The sequence below is a fragment of the Anguilla rostrata genome, chromosome 18, assembly GCF_018555375.3.
Source record: "Anguilla rostrata isolate EN2019 chromosome 18, ASM1855537v3, whole genome shotgun sequence".
Lineage (NCBI taxonomy): Eukaryota > Metazoa > Chordata > Actinopteri > Anguilliformes > Anguillidae > Anguilla > Anguilla rostrata.
Window position 1 is genome coordinate 10514507 of NC_057950.1, and position 17686 is coordinate 10532192.

At 45.4% G+C, this 17686-nt stretch overlaps 1 protein-coding gene across 11 annotated transcripts in view; it reads right to left on the reverse strand.

The window, feature by feature from the left end:
* Positions 1 to 4121: 4121 nt before the first annotated feature.
* tacc2 (transforming, acidic coiled-coil containing protein 2) overlaps positions 4122 to 17686 on the reverse strand; it is a 77943-nt gene continuing 64378 nt past the window's right edge. For 7 of the 11 annotated variants that reach the window (XM_064316913.1, XM_064316916.1, XM_064316914.1 and 4 more), the window contains 10 exons: positions 17161 to 17314; positions 16416 to 16550; positions 15895 to 15987; positions 11289 to 11423; positions 10828 to 10904; positions 8495 to 8538; positions 6293 to 6453; positions 6052 to 6158; positions 5277 to 5397; positions 4122 to 5101 (listed from right to left, as the gene is read on the reverse strand). In XM_064316913.1, the coding sequence (XP_064172983.1) occupies positions 5036 to 5101; positions 5277 to 5397; positions 6052 to 6158; positions 6293 to 6453; positions 8495 to 8538; positions 10828 to 10904; positions 11289 to 11423; positions 15895 to 15987; positions 16416 to 16550; positions 17161 to 17314 (1093 nt within the window). In that variant the 3' untranslated portion in view covers positions 4122 to 5035. The remainder of the gene's footprint in view (positions 5102 to 5276; positions 5398 to 6051; positions 6159 to 6292; positions 6454 to 8494; positions 8539 to 10827; positions 10905 to 11288; positions 11424 to 15894; positions 15988 to 16415; positions 16551 to 17160; positions 17315 to 17686) is intronic. The other 4 variants (XM_064316921.1, XM_064316920.1, XM_064316923.1 and 1 more) reach the window with 4 other exon arrangements.

The following is a 17686-nucleotide window of genomic DNA, read 5'->3' on the forward strand; positions in this document are numbered from 1 at the left end:
TAGGTGACCAAAACGGACTAATTAAGAACCTGGAAAAGACAGGTGACCAGCACTGACCAGTCAAAAACCTAGACAAGGGAGGTGACCAACACAGACCAATTATGAATATAGAAATGACAAATGACCAGCAGAGAGGCTGTATACTTGCAAAGCATAATGACTAATCAAGAGAGGCATTAAAATAAGATTATTATTTATTACCTATTTTCAGTAGGATCATGTGGTTGATTAAATGTTAAATTACAATGAATGGTGGCCATGACAAAGAAACTAAGCTGACCATTGAGAATGGCAGGGGTGACGACACCAGCACCACATCAACGCAACCCCTTAACACAATGTATCTTAACACATGGAGGCATCATACATCAGATGTTAAATCAACACAGCACACAGTACAGCAAACACACCGTCGACTAGCCACACCGCTGTGGGGAAAAGCATATGATGGATACCATCCTTTCCATCAATCAGTCAATCAATAAATCAATTTGACCAGGAGACAAGGTCATCATATGTGCCCTTGGTCTCATCAGCAAGTAAGTTCCATAACAATCTATCAGCCTGAATTTGGCAGTTTAAGCACATAGGTGAGCTGAATTGAATACGTTTCTCTAGGAACCACATCCTAATGCTTTTAATTTGTAAATATATAATATCATATATTTTATAGACAGTACATATGATATATGTTATGATATATTCCGTATATAAAATTAAGCCACCAGAAGGAGATGGCTCTAAAGTTCAAAATGAATTTAATTCTTGCCAAACCTTGGAATGAGAACAGTCAACAGCATAAGCATAACATGGCTCTCTCTGGCCCATTCCTTCTAATTTCACCATGAAAGCTACTTGGGACCATTGAAATATCACGAACCAACGTAAAGTTCCAACAAGAGGCGAACTCAAGTACTCTCTCAAAAAAGCCTCCCTTTTCCCCTCGGCTTCCCTTCTACACATTCCATGGAACAGCATTGCACCTGCACCGGAATGGAACATACGACGACAAGATCTTTCTCCGTTGAATGTTCAACCACAGGATGTCCTACACAGCAGCAGTTTCCCTTGTTCTACGGAGGGATGTTCTGCAGAGGAGTGCATTCAAGGGAAAGATGCTCTGAAGATCCCAGCATTGACATGCTGGAGCACAGCATGCAGATTCGGGGGCAAGAAAGCAGATTCAGGACAAGCACCACTTATATACTCAAAAAAGTGCCCAACTTCTCATGGGTACGTGCCTACGAACAGTAGGGCTCTTACAAATATTCCCAGAGTGCTTCTGTGCGGTAGTCATTTCAAAAAGACTTTTGAAATGTTTCTGAGAAATTTATTTATTTTTTTCCTCCCCCCAAAACATTTCTGTAAAATATGCCTCTTAGCACATGGCTTTAAAGCATCAAATGCCTGAACTCAAAGGGCTGTCTCCCTGGTGTCTCTGCTGGAAGAGCACAGCGGTCTGGGGGTGATGTTTTTCACCAATGCCCGTTTCTTTTGGATCTATTCTCAGGCCCAAGGGAGGTCTTTTTACTTTGATCACACGAGCAGATAGAACTGTCAAGTGGCAAAGTGCACTGGGATGAAAATGTTTAGGATGAGTCTGGTCTTCAGGGTAGACATCGCACACATCTTCCTGCATATATGACATCAGAAAGCCTTGCGATTGATCAAGCTGATTTTTTGATGCGCTCTTCGGACAGGATCTACCTCCGGTGGCATTCAGCGCTGAGCTGACCCCAATCCATCAGTCAAAGCCCCTCCCTTCCCCTTCTCTTAACATCATTAGTTTCAGTCTTATTATGAGATTAGCAAACCGAGATTACTCGTCAGTTAAGAAATCAATAACACGTGGTGGGAACTGGAAGGCTATATGATGCACAATGTTCTTTTAAGCTGCCCGAGTCATCCACAAGTACATAATGTTTACATATTAAATCAGTGAAGATAAGTGACATTTCTTACTGATGTGGGGTAAGTATAGATCAAATCACACGGAGCCAGATTGACATATCATTCTCATACCTTGGACTGCAAATATGGTTATAGAGTCAAGAAATTTATTTAACAAGTCGCGAACTACTGGAGGCAATGAGCCCAATACACATTGATTCAAATAAAGAAACAGAGACAGACACATGTTAGATGGATAGAAACATTAGAGACTGAACATTAAGTAGAGGAAATGAAAGGGGGAGAGGAAGGGACAGGGTGAAGAGAGAAGAAAAAGAGATGACAAGGAGAGAGGGATGAAATGCACTGGAGTGAGAAAGCAGTGACGGAAAGAGAGGAGAGGAAGGATGGAGAACAAGATCAGATTTTGATAAACTAGATTAGAGAAGGCAAGAGAAGAATTGAGTGACAGAAGAGAAAAGTCAAAATGGAAGGAGCAGGAAATGGGAGGAAAGAAAAAGCAGAGGAACTAGAAAGAAGAGGGACAGAAATAAGAGCAAGGGAGAGATTTAGAGCTGGAGGGAAATGGATGGAAGCAGAAAGACAGAGGAATTAAGAAATAAAGAAAAAATGACCCAGCAGATAAGAGCAGGTCAAATAAATGAACAGAAATTCATCAAATGAAAATAAATGACTTACTGTGGGCAGCGAAGAGGATGCAGAGAATCAGACAACAGTAGACAGCTTTCATGGTGCTGGTCTTCATCGTCCGTATGTTTGCGCAATGAGGAGCAGGTTGTTTTCTGTTAAACTTTTAATCCTAATCCAAGCAACCGCAAGGCTAATACCACTGCTCGGATGGACAAGGAGATTACAGGCTGACAGTGGGACCAGTGACTTCAGTCTCAGATGGTTCTCACGAGTGAGACAAGTCCAAGGAAGACACACACAGCACAGATGACCACTGGCCCGCCCCTGCCTCTCATCCTTACCCCTTTGCCCCGTCCCTCCTCCTCTCTCCCTCTGCCCCGCCCTGCCTCTCCCCCTTGCCCCTTTGACCCATAACCAGGTCAAATCCTTAACTCATCCTTAACTCACTCAGCCTGTATGGAAACATCATTCTCAATGCATTGATGCGATACTGTGTGCTTCATGCCATTTAAATTACGTTGTGATCATTTTGTGTATCCAAAAGAGGATCTTCTCTCTCTCACAATGCTCAATACCCCAGATCTATCTTTTGTACCAAGACATTCTTGAGAGAGTGGGGGCGGTAGACTGAAAACAAGGACATTTTGTTTTTGCTTTTCTTTCTGGGCACTGTTGAAGGGCCTTAATGTTTGCACTCACTGTTTTCTGCACGGGATCTTTCCAGCAGTTTAAGAAAGTTATGGGAAATTTCAGAGTTGAAAAACAGAGGAACTTATCTTGTTTCTGCTGTCAGGTACTGACTGACCTTTTATAAAATCATGGGTGACAACGCCATATGTTTTGCTGAAGATTCATAGAATAATCGTCAATGTACAGCATAAGCAGCCAGGGAAATGTTCCCTCCCATGCATTTCACTCCATGACCCTCGCTTCACAAAAGAAGAAATGACTCAGCCATTCTCCAACCTGCACAAACTCACAGAAGTCTCAAATGAGAGGGAGATCTTAGTTTATGAGCCACAATGGAGGACTATTATCAGCACAATAGAGCGTGCAATCACGGGGCTGAATGGGACGCTCTTAGATGGAAGGCAAGCAGATGTAGAGATAGGCAAATTGGTCGGCACGGTGAGCTCCTGATGGCATGCCCGGCCAATCAATCAGGCGCCTAGGCTTTGCTGCTAGGGCAAAAAAAAAAACAAAAAAAAAAAAACTGCTCATTCAGGACTAAAACTGTTTCTGAATCAGCTTTCTGTGTGTGTTTGAATTACTGATAAGACTTACACTGGTAAGCTATGTTATCTGCACACAAAAAAGTGATGTTTAGTGTGGCACATCTCAAAGTCAGTGTGTTGCGTGCAGTATGTGTGGTGACTCGCTGTAACACTAGGCAAAGCCCAAGACTTCGGCTGTGTGTTCAGGACCCACAGGAAAGGGACATTGCATCTCTGTTTACATGGTTAAAGCTATTTCTTACATTATGGTGATCTTAAGTAGGCCAGCACAGGTGTATGACAGTAGTGTAGAGAGAGACAGAGTGTGTGTGTGTGTGTAAGAGCGCAAGAACAGAAGTGCCAATGTTTGTATTGCCATCTTTTATTGCACTTTTAAAGCCTGTTTCCACCCAGGGCAAAATTCCATCCTGACCCATCCATATTAAATTAATCAAATCAGAATCAGAGAATCAGAACAATAACCAGAAAATGAATTATTATCATTATTAAAATAATAAAATAAATTTCCCTGTTTCTTTCTTTATGGAAGCAAAGAAACAAACACACAAAAAATATCTACAAAATTACACCAAGGTTGTGGAATAACTGACAGAATACAATATCAAAAAACTCTGGTGTCTTCCTATCTGATCATCTGCCTAAATTTTTATTTACAAAAAGAAGATACTCTTTCATCTACTACATGCAATTGTTATAATTAATATGTTTATCATTATAATTAATAGCAATTTTATAATGAATGTATGAATGATTAAATTAATGGATGAGTTGATTAGTCTAGAACATTTTTGTAACTTTTTTGATGAGACTTGTTGCTTTTCCTGGTTGAGAAGATGTTGCAGGTGTTTGCAGTCTGTCTCTCCAGTGGTTGCCAGGACAACATTAATTGTGATGACCTCATCCTTGATCTTACACAAGACCCCTGATACAGGAAACTTGATACAAATTGAACACAAGAAGGAAAAACAAACCGGAACCAAAAACAGTGAATCCATTGTCCGGTAGCCATCGCCCCGTCCTGTAGGAGGCGCTGCTGCTCAAATACTCAAGTCTCCCAGTAAAGAAAGTTCAGTGGAGTGAGAGAAAACGGACCTGTCCGACTCCATCAGGCAGTCTGTCCATCTGTCCAGGAGATATTCAAACGGAGAGAAAGCGAAAGGACTCCTTCCTCTCTTTCCACCCCCTCTTCACCTCTTTTTGCTCCTGGGTAAATGGGCAGGGTGTGCCAGTGAGTGGCCAAACAGCTGAGCAACAGCAAGCTAGCTCTTCCCCATCTTGGAGATGAGTTCATCGCAGATCTTGGTCAGTTCCTCAATCTCTTTGTTCTGTGGGAGGAACAGACAAACAGCAAAAAGTCACTCATATGGAAGAAATGTCATCTTCCCAGTTATTTGTGAGTGTGTGTACTTGCACTTATGCACGTACGCGCACACACACATATAGTGCACATACACACGCACACACACACACACACACGCACACACACAGGCACACACTGACCTTCTGCTCTAGGGTACGCTCCAGGGACTCCACCTTCATCTGCTCCTTGCGAAGGCTGGCCTGGTAGGCGGCCTGCTCCTGCTTCGCTTTGGCTCGAACCTGCGCAATGTCTGCGTTTGCCCTGGGGGACACCGCAAGTGCACGCGTGCGGGTGAGGGTTTCAGACGTGACGCAGAATAACACAAAATCATCGCTCCTCTGGGGCAGTCATGCCTGCGGCTCATTTTTCAGTCCTTCCTGGGAGGGGTATTCTGACGCTGCGCAGATGCGTATCTAGACAGACTCAATTTTTTTAATGATACTTTTTTTGTTGGACCCCATTTACCCTCCAGACCACCCGCTGAATTTCCCTGCTGGACATGCTATCACATACCCGATAAGCTGGGAAGGCTTTGACATTTATTTCTGAAATAGGCCTTCTAATTTGCTGATTTAACATATGCTAAACTGTTCAGATGAAACCCAGGGAAATCTGCTCGTGCAGACAGTGGAATGAGTGTGTGAGGGTGTGGCTTTGGGCAGAGCGAGTGTGTGAGGGTGCAGTTTTGAGCAGAGTGAGCGTGGGAGTGTGTGTGCGATTTTGGGCAGAGTGAATGTGTGAGGGTGCAGTTTTGAGCAGAGTGAGCGTGGGAGTGTGTGTGCGATTTTGGGCAGAGTGAATGTGTGAGGGTGTGATTTTGGGCAGAGTGAGCGTGGGAGTGTGTGTGCGGTTTTGGGCAGAGTGAGCGTGGGAGTGTGCGGTTTTGGGCAGGGAAGGGAGAAGGGCGATCCTCACTTGTCCAGTTTCTCCTCGGCGTGGATCTTCAGGGCCTGGTATCGCTGCTCCTCCTTACGGACCCGGGACAGGTACTCCTGCGCGCACTTCTTCAGAACCTCCTCATTCTGGATGGGGGGAGTGAGGGGATAGAGATGGGTCATACGGATAAGGGCTGAGGACAGATACAGGAGTGTGTGGACAGCTCGGTGCAGGTAAAGGTGAATATAAGCACATACACAGGCGTACATAGACAGCTCACCTTACGGAAGCCCTCCAGGACATCCTTCATCTTCTCATATCGGCGAAACAGGTCCGCCAGAGACTTCTCCACTGAGTTGAGGTCAGCCAGAGCCTGGTCCTTCTCTAGGATCAGCTGCTGGATGGTGTGATGGGACAGAGACTTCTCCCGCTGTTCATCCTCTGATATACATGCACACACACATCCAGAGATATTAGTCTGCAATACGAACCCCCACTGTCTCTTTATCACATGCACACACACGCACGTGCACGCTCACACGTGCGCACACACACACACCGATCTAGAGATATTAGACTACAAACAGACCCCCACTCTATTTATCCCATACGCACAAGCACACAGAAACACACAAGTACATATTTACAACAGTTTTCTAAATAAAAGTAAAACATATCTAAATCAAATTGTAACTGAGACATTCAGTTATTCAGTAATGTAATTTGCCAAGCCGTTCCTATATGCACAAATGAAGTACACAGTAGAGTTGTAAATTGTTAACACATTGAAAAAGCAACATATTAAGACAAAATATATGCCGGTAAATGTAAGGCTACATTGAATTTTATTAATAACATTTTGATTAAAATGGTGTTGTAGAGGATGATTGTTTGGGCTGCAGTGCTGCTGGTCTCATAGCCCTGTGATGATGTAATGCATGCAGATGAGACACACACTGAATGAATGGAAAATCAAACAAACTGGAAGGACAGACAGCCTTGATGATTGGCCAGAAGGGCCTGCGGGCGAGTGACCTCTCAGCATTGGAGGACATCGGTGCTTAAGACAGCTCCGCCCCCCGGCAACTTTCTCTTTCTTAGTGAAAGACTTAGTAAAAGAACCACCTATTGACACTTGCTAATTCCTGCTAATTGTTTAAGAAACTTTGATGCCTTGCTTGGATTGGAGGTGCCAAGGTTTCTTTAAAAAAATAAAAAAAGTAGAAACTCACTATGAATGCTATGCATTTGACCGTCTGGGTCTATCCTAAAACAATGTCTAGTGTCTGTGCAAGACAGAAGTGGGGTTAAATGGAGTTCAGTTACAGGAGTTGTCTTGGAGACAGAAATCAGAACGTGTTAACTTGACAGCACATTACATTCATGCTGATTGGCTAATTACAGCTGTCATTGTGACATGATGACTGAAGACAGGTGAAGTCCTAAGAATACAGAAACTGCACGATATGATGTCATTTTACTTTTTGAGACCCAGCAACCACAAAATATTACAAAATAATGAAAGACAGCAATAAAACAATAAAAATGCAGCTGATCGGAGGCAGACGCACGATAGACAGATTTAACTTTTCGCCCCTCAGTCTGAAGCGTGTGGATTAAACATAAATGCACAATAATTTACTTACCAGGCATGCCTGATTGGTTTATCAAAGAGTTAGGAGCAAAGATGGAAAAAGAAAAGAAGGGTCCGCGTTAAGTCAAGCCAGAATGGTGGGATGGAGAAATGGAGGTATGGAGGGATGGCAGGGTGGAGGAAGGGAAGGAAGGATGAAGTGATTCATGGAAGATGACAGCAAGTTAGAAAAGATAAAGAAACAAGCTTGTGCAATGAAAGTGTGGAAAGGCAATTAGATTAAAAGATAAGAAGTACAAGAACTTCCATAGCAAGGAATGGTGCAAAAAGAGAGAGGCGAACAAGAAGTAGAAAAGCAGTTTTCATAATGAAGGTGCTGTGGGAAATTGAAAGTGGAGAAGAATCTGGCAGTGATCATGATGACAAAAAAGATGCTGTGCGAGCATAGTCAGTTTTCAAAAAAAAAAAAAAAAAGATACTTTTACATTGTGAGAGGTACATTACTGAGGAAACCAAACATTGCACACAGTCACATAACACCTGTTCCCAGACAGAAATCTCACTCAGGCACTCTCACTGACACCAGTCCTGCACTGTTAACCTAATGATGTGCGAGAGCTACTGGGGTATCAAGCACATTTTTAAATCAATCATGGCAGAGGTAAGACAGGAAAGCAGGCAAACAAACTTTGGCTTTGCATTTGGAATCTACTGTGTCAGGACTTTCTGAAGTCTTCGTGTGCCTGCCATTTTTTTTTTCTAAAGCTAAAAATCCTGGTTTATTTCCAAAGGGTAACAGATTTTGTTTGAGAGAGAGAGAGAGAGAGAGAGAGAGAGAGATTCACTGTGGAATGTGGGCACAGGGTTGCCAGGGAAACAGATGCTCACCTATCATCTGTGCAATGGTCTTCTCATACTCCGCCACTATCCTCCTGCAGAACAACAAAGCAGCACAGGCTGTCACTCAGACAGGCAAACAGCTGGACTCATCTTACATCACACTACATTACATCACACTACTGGCATTTGGCAGGCGCTCTCATCCAGAACGACTTACAATAACAAGATAAGAGCATAAATTGGGGTTAGGAACAGCAGTGACCCTAAAGGTGGGAGATAAATTATTTAAAAAATAACCATTTTATGGCCCATTTTGTTTTTCAGTTTTCCCATTTAAATCCTAGTCTTTTGCTCTCAGTAGACCACACTGGTTCCTGCAGACCTGCCATGAACGCTCATTTTCAAACACGCTCAGCTTTCTGTTAATTAAGTCTGAGCTGACTGCTAATTGAACACTGATCTGAATTAGCCAAAATATAACACACATTTCTGTTGGGTTTTTCTTTTGTCATAGATATGAATTATTACTCTAATAGAAGCAGATGATCATTTCTGATTTTATGTTAATTTGAGGCTTTTAAAAACCTTGGCCTACAACAAGTAACTGGAATGATTATTAATCATAACTGAGACAGCTGGATTTTGTTTGCTCACATAATTTTGCAGAGATTTCCAAAAAAAAAATAAGCTGAACAAACAACTCTGATTTATCTTCATATTACTCTTGCACAATCACAGCAGTACATTTATTTAAAAAAACAATTTACAGCAGATTGAATTTGACCTAAGTCATAAAAATCAGCATTCAGTTAACAGTTCAGTCAAGCCTGATTAGCAAACTCTACAGTACAGAACACAACTGGAACACAAACCGGGATGTACAGCCCTAACCTAAATCCAACCCAGAATCCCGCCTGAACATTCCTAAAAATAAACAGCCAATGAGACGGATGGGAGCTCAGTTGCTCAGGCTACGCAGGGCCTGCGTTTCGGTGATTCTGCACAGCTCTGCATACGGGGTGGTTACGTTCTTCACCCCGCGTTCCTGGGCCCTGCGGTTCGGGCTCGAGGGAAACTGTGAGCGGGCTTGCTTGGAAGAGCACGTTGGCGGAAAGGTAATTGGATGGATTAATAATGCTTTAAAGAGCCTCTTAGCCTGCACAGATCTTGAGGCTAATAAGCCTAACGCGCTAAGCACTCCCTTATCCACATTGACAGGGCCCGGCCATCTGGCACGTGCACAACAGCCCACCCCTGCTGCTGCTTCTGAGGCTGGGGTGGAAAATGGGGGCTGACAAGGAGATTTTTAGCTCTGTTTCTTTTATTTTATTATTTTTTTTTAGCAGTTACAAAAACCACAGGGGAAGACCAAACTAACAATCACACGTTCTCCCAGCGCGTTACAGAAAGCAACGGCCCGTTTCAGATGAGAACTCGTGCAGGACTTTTGTGTACTGCTGTCCTCCCGAACCACATCGCATTGGCTGAGCTCCAGCTGAAGTCCTCACAGTGCTTCTGAAATGTGTCTCAGCAGCACGGCAAGAAGGCTTTGCAAGAAACTGAATCTGAGGTGGCAGCGTTTCTTTTTTCACATTCCTGTCAACCCTGTGAGGATGTCACACCTCATCCTAACCTGAACCCCAGTTACTACAGAAGAAGAATGCAGAAACGTTGCACGACTGACAGGGATGGATTGAAGCAGGGACAGGATGAGTCACCCTCCCTACGGAACCAAATCTCTTTCTGTAACCCATAATCCCATTCTCTTTATCCCCACCCCACTGCCAAGTCATGTGCACAAGTGCAATCTTTAATGAGCTTGGGGTACAGATGAAGATAAAAAGAGATTAATAGACAGACAGATGTTAATGAATAATTATTATTTAATTGTTATTTAAAAAGAACAGCAGCACAAGAGGTTCCTCAACCTGAAATATGCAAGTCTTAGTACAAATTGTTTGTGACCAATAAAATAAAAACAAGTTCTGCTGTGGAATGTCACAATAAAATTGGATTTATGTTGTTTACATTTCATGGATCTAATTGCAATGGGTGATGTACGGCAGCCATTTTGCATCAGGATGTTTGCTGAGCTGGTGAGGGAGCGATTTATTTTAACCAATTATACTGAGGGATGATTAGGTTGAGACTCTGGGCTCCAGATCGGGAACACCGGGGAACACCCCTACCGTTTGCGATAAGTGCCCTGGGGTTTTAAAAGCATGGCCGGAATCTTGGTTTCATTGCTCATCTGAGCGTTGTGTTCAGGGAGAGTATCCCCATCACCCCACAGGAGACACGCAGCCTCGCTGATGCAGATTCAGGGCGGTATGACGCAACAGCTGAAAAACACGCCTGTAGAACCTGAGACGCGGCCTCACCTCATTTCCACAACTTCCTGCCGGCTCTCCTCGTACTTCCTCTGCCACTCCACTACTTCCTGCTCCTTGGCCACAATCTGAGGAGGAGTACATGACAGTGTGAACTGACTGATCAGCCATATCTCAGGAACCTTACATAGACTGCATATGATATCCTCCTGAGACCCAGAAAAAAAAGTATTTACAGTATTTGACATAATACTTGGACGACTAAATACGTTGCAGTGAGAAAAATGTCCATTGTGAATCTTGAATGGATGAAAGAAGTTAGTGAACTGATCTGCGTTTAGCCTAAAGTCTGAAGTAAAGGCAATGATCCTCTTTTTTAAATCATCATTATTTACTCATATTATTCATCTGAGAATAGGGCTCATGTAATGGGGGTCAGCTGATGGGTGGTTTGAGGGAACCTGTGATGAACTCTGTCCTGGCGGTGGCAGGGTGATTGACGGGTACAATACCTCCTCTCGTGCGATTCCCAGGGAGTGGTCCAGATCGGGGGGCAGGTAGGAGCTGCCCACCCCCTCACTGTACCCGGATCGAGGGTACAGGGGCCCCTTGGACACTGAGTCAGCGGAGGATGTGACCTCTCTCTGCTGGGGGGGGGACAGGGAAGCAAAGCATATTAGTCAAATTATCATATGCCGCACACACATGCACATACGCGTATAGTCACATAGAACACACAGGTCAAGAGGAAAAGCCAAACCAAACCAAAAATCAGCACGGTGAGTTAACAAACAGCAATCCCAAAATGCAACAGGCTTTCTCATGTAAGCGTTTCACGCCACCAAACACCTCCCGTCTTCGCTGTGTGAATCTGAGGTGCTTAGGCACCATTGCAGCTGGGCACAGACACGGCCTGCAATGGCCTCTAGTGTGGTACACCTGCGCACCACACCTGCTCTCTTGGGATTGGCTGCTGAGTGCGATGGGTTTTGAGATCGGGTCCAAGCAGGAGAGAGGGGGAGCTGGGTGGAACTGCATCGGGAAGGGGTGGGGAGGTGGGTGGGTGTGATATCTGTCCTGTGTTAGTATGATATCCTGGGCTGCATCACAGGGGAACGTCAAAGGTCAAAGTTCAGCCTGTCACTGTTTGTGGCTGATAGAGAACAATAGCTGTTTACCCTGCAGCCTTCCCAGTCTTTACTACCTGCATTCACCAGAAGACTTGTGTTTAAAATGGAGACACTAATATGCAATTATCAGGACCCATGCTCCAGGGTAAATGATCACCAGGGTTTTCTGTGGTGGTATCGTTGTCTAACATATTTTTGAGTGCTGAGATGTGATACATATAAGCGCTTTCATAGTTTGGGATCACTTTCCCAGTTCTGAAAAAGTATGAATTCTGTAGTACACTGGCAGCCTCTGTCCACATGCAGATTGGGTAAATACATGCTAATGACATTAAGCAATGAATGCCACTTGTCACTTGCCCAGTGTACGCTAGCTAAAACACAACAGACACAATCAGAGGGACCCAGGGCACAGTGTTTAGTCTGCGAAAATAACTGAATCTGAATTTAATCATTTTAGAACCTCAACACTTCTGCACCTGGAGTCTGAGGCATAGGGGGGAGACAAACTGTGTGGGGCAGCTGGGGTGTGAGGGGAGAAAAAGAAAAGGGAAAGAATAATAAAGTATAATAAAAAAAGATAAATAAAAGATACAATTCAAGATCCAAGACAAGGGAGAGAGGGAACACAGAAAGGGAAATACACAAAAATTTATTCTGAAAACATCATGGTATCCCCACAGTGTCTTTTTTCATTGAGAAAACAATAGTAAAGGTAGCATTACTGTATGTTCTCATAACAGGTCTACTGAAGGGATGAAAATAACTATTCAATGTACAGTATGCATGTACTCTTTGAAGAAGCATTGCCAAATGTTTACGTTGTGTACACTTACAACTCTGTTGAAGGAACATAAAGCTTTACAGTATTCGAGACTACAGTGTTACAGAAAAATAGCATGTGTTGTTGTTGTTGTCACACAGCTTAACAGTTTATTAACACCTCTATGTCAAGATATCTAATGGGAACAATGCAGAAAATAGCTATTCTATTTTCATAATGTGAAGCCTATTTCTGTCTTCATTTCATGCCCAAGGCACACAGAAACCAGCTTAACACCTCTGGTCTATGAGGTCAAAGCAATAGCCTGGGTTCCATTTCTGATGCTGTTGCTATGACAACATACTTTAATCCTGGGATTATGCAGGGGTCATGGTGCAGTCCCACTCCTAACACCCCAGCGATGACAGAACCTGTCAGAGATTACACGGCCTCTGACACTGCACAGGACGGGTCAAGGGGGCGGGTTTGGAGTTTAAGCTCATGTAAGAAGCATCTCGTGATCTGTTCTGAACTTCCCACCTCTTGAGGGGTCTCTTAAGGGGAGATATGTGCGTGTGTGTGTGTGTGCTGTACAGTATGTATGTGTGTGCTGCATTTGTGTGTGTGTGCGTGTGTGCTGTACAGTATGTATGTGTGTGCTGCATTTGTGTGTGTGTGTGTGTGCACGCATTTGTGTGTGTGTGTGTGTGCTGTATGTGTAGATGTGCATGTGTGTGTATGTGTGTGTGTGTGTGTGTGTGTGCGTGTGCACCTGCATGTGTTTGTGTGTGTGCATGTGTGTGTGAGCGTGTGTGCTATATGTGCATGCTCTTAGCACACTATCCGGGAGTAGAATGCAAGTTGCATAAGCTAAGCTGCTGGACAGACAGCCAGCCACTCTCCCCCCCCCCCCATGTTGTGCAGCTGGGGCACTCCCAGAACGTGCCAACCCCCCTCCAAACTCAGGGGCAGGATTATGGTAATGGGACTACAGTAAGCGAGTGATATTACTACCCACCCTACACAGCGTGACTGTGGACAGGTCATCTCAGAGCTAATGTTGATTAGCATGCCACTGTTCTCTGGGCTCAGAACGTGCTGTGTATGCTGACCACAACACGTGACTCCTCAGGGCTGTGAGTCTATTCTTGAGTCATGGAACACTGCATGGAACATGCCGCATTTCCGTAGTTAAGCATTTGAAATAATGATAGAACTAATAATGAGGAAGTGGACTTCATTGGGAAAAACTTTATGATCTTTATGATCTACACCACGCCACAGAAATGTTATCCAAATGTAATGTGGTTGGTTTGGAATAGGGCTGGACTTTGGTATGGGGGTAAACAGTAATGGGGCTGGTTTTTCGATGGGGGCGGGTTAGGGGGGCAGAGGTGGGGTGCAGGGGGCAGGAGATTGGGTTAATTGGGCCTCTTACTTTGGCAATCTGTGAGCCGATGAGATTCCATCGGCGAGGAAAAGGCTTTTGGAGGCGTGACTGTGGGGCGTGAGAGATGAGACTGGAGATGAGATGGATGACTGGGTGTGGAGCACAATGAGATGACATGTTTCTCACTGAGAGGGCTACTAGCACCCTGCGAGCCTGACCAGGAATACGCAAGTATAGATAATGCATGGATGGATGGATGAACAGCATCTAGTACTCATTCTATTGCTGCTACTGCCACTACCAGTCCAGCTACTACTGCTACTGAATGGGAACCACTGACTCATATGTGCTGTTATAATAAGACTCTTGATCAGATTTGATTTCCATGATCTTCCATGGTCTGATAAACTAAGAGGAAGAGAGAGGTAGGAGAGAGGGAAAGAGCGATTGGGGACAAAAGATTGGGGAGGAAGAGCGAGGGTAAGAGGGGGAGGAAAAAGGCGAGGAAGTGGGCTGGTTGAGAAACAACATAGCTCAAGAAGAGAGAGGGAAGGTTGATCTGTGAATGAGAGAACAGACATTCTCCTGGCCTGTGAAGTTCAGAGCAGCAGTTTCTCTCTATCTCTTTCACACACACAGGAAGGAACTGACAGAAAATCACCATGGAAACTGCTGCAGCAGCCCGCAATGCTACGCAGTGAAGTGGCCCACTAAAACCTTCTTCCGTTCCGTACAGGTGACAGACTGTTCGCCATGAACGCCAGCTAACACATGAAGCCACCATACCGCCTGAGGCTTTGACAGCGCCATACCCCGAGGGGTATAATTTCATTTTAGTGGCAGAAAAATACACATTTAAACTATTCAAAATCTGTGGGAGCTGTGTCGCCATGTCTTGAAGCCGAGCTGTACTGAGCATAAGCAGGTTCTCAGTGGTATGATGCAGATTGATATTTCTGTAGTAGGCCGTACAATCCAGATGGGGGCAAAACAGCCCCCCTCAAACCACTGCCCCACCGCAACACCACCCAACACACACACACACACACACACCTCAAAGACCAGATGTAATAGGGGCAGTGGTGGTCAATGCTGCTCACAATGTTTCTACTGCTTAATGATGTGACTGGGCATATCATATTGCCCTTTTCGTGTGTCTAACTCATGTGGTTCAAGCTGACACTATAGACTGTGGGTGTACTGCATATCTACAGACAGGCAAACATCTTTGGCCAGCAGGGTTAGTCAGGGAGTCAGGGAGTCATGATCCAGTCAATAAACAAGAATGTGACATGGGATTGGGCAATAAATAAAGTTTCTCTATGCGATCCATATTTCTGACTAATACTGCCACAGAGGCCACTGTGGCTGCCATTAATCAGCCAGCAAGACACCTCTCATAGATCATCTACGGTACATTAGCCATGAGGTTAATATGATCAGGCCCTGAACGCAACATCCCAAGTCACCTTGATGTTTGCTAATGCTTCTCCTGTCCAGGCAACATGCAGGGATCTCACACAGGCCTGAACGGAGGAGACGCACTTCATCCGCCAATCAGGAGCGAGGGTCAAACACGGGAGGAGCCAATGGCCAACCGGGGACAAGCCGGGTTAGAGATGCAACATGGGGAGAATCTGGAGATGATGCAGAGCACTCCCATGTTCGCTAGGTCGCCAGGGCAACGGGGCGCGCGCTCACATCGACGCCACGGCTGTGGGGTTTAGTAGGGGAGGCGATGGGCGGCCAAGGCCAGACGCATACACACGCACGCGTGCATGCACGCACACGGGCGCAGCTGGCGCAGGCTGGCGCAGGCTGGCCGGGCTCAGTACCTCGGGGATTACACAGGACAGGGAGGGGCTCTGGGAGATTTTTTGGGCTACTTGCAGAGCCTCTATCCTCAGGGCTGCGAGCACCAGCTCCTCCTGGGGCGCGAGGAGTGGGGAGAGGGGTGTGGCCCAGTGGGGTGAGGGGAGGAGAGAGGGGTTAAAGCACAGACTCGGTGTCGCAACACTGGGCATGCCCAAACACTCTGCACCCCCCCCCAACACCATTCAATCAATTACAAACACTGCCCCTCACATCATCCAGTGAACATTTTCACAGATCCTCCCACCTCTCTCTCTCTCTCTCTTTCTCTCTCTCTCTCACACACACACACACACACACACACACATTCACACGCACAGTGCAGCTAACTCCCTAGAATAGTAGGAAGAGGAGAAACAAGAAAGGAACGCAGAGCGCGGTGGAGAAGAACGAGAGGACCGCGGAGCGCCAGCTCTGTGCGACGCTGGACAGACGCTCAAAGGGGAGGGGCCGTGGGAGAGCCAGCAGGTACCCCTGTACACACCTGCAGCTTCTGAGCAAACGCGGTGGGGTTGGTCTCGGCCAGGTCGGGCTCCAGGTATGGCAGTGGCCCCCCCGACTCAGACAGTCTGTCTAAAAGCGGGATGTCAGCAGGGTCCACGGGGCCTTGGGGAGGGGTCTACAGGTGGGTTGGTGGGCGGAGGGGGGGGGGGGGCACGGTCAGCAGAGCAAAGCCAGCTATAGTGCAATACAGCAGCCGAGTCTCACACAGGTAAGACTGCGTGAAAGTCAGACAGGTACTGCATATATATATACATACTGTGCATAAACATCTGTTGAGCAAACAATAGCTGCAATACAAATGAACATGTAAATGAACATGTGTGCATGCCATCTGCACAGAACAATGTGCAAATCAAAAATGGGAAATCAACAAACCCACTAAATCAGACACCAGGTTCTCTTTGACAAATATGAAAGACCGTCTCCCTCTAGTGGCTATAATGAAACATAGCATGCTGGAGAGGCTGTGCTTGCCCAGGGCTGGAATACCTACAGCACAGAATTCTTAAAGCAGACAAGTATTTTTAACATTTTTTTAGACTTTATAATCCATTGACTTTCAGTGGTATTGCAATTGTTCGTGGTTGGGTTTTATAGATCCTTTGCAGGGATTGTACAATGAAAATCTGAACACCCCCCAAAGCAAAATCATAACTTGTCTACTGGTCAACTCCTGTGTATTGTCGAGGGGGGCGGAGCAGGTTTCGGTTAGCGGGTCTACTCACCATTCTGTCCCTCTCAGAGCTGGAAATGGGGTTCAGTGATTCGCTCTCCCGATTTCGACTCTTTTCTGCCCCCATGGGGTCCAGACTCCCCCGAGACGACAACACCGGGGATTTACCCCCTGCAGAGATCTGAGCCTCCATCTCCTCAAAACTCCTGCAGAGAGAGGGAGAGAGATAGAGATAGAGATTGCGTTACAGTTCTATAGAAGGCTTTGTGCTATGTGTGTGTTTGTGTGTGAGCAGATATGTAGCTAGGGGCGTGGCTGGGGTTTTGTGTTTGAACCCCCCCCCCTCCCCCCATGTGGTGAAGTAAAATAAAATATGAGAAAGTTGACCATGAAGAACTGACTCCCCTCCCCCCCGAGTTGATAGCTTTTTCCAGTCTTAACTTCGTCACTTCAGTGTGGAATTTCGAACCTCCACCCCTGAATTCCAAGCTATGTCACTGTGAGCAATTACATGTCCGTATGTGCATGTACGTGCATGTATTGTACATATGTTTGTGGGTGTGTGTGTGTGTGTGTGT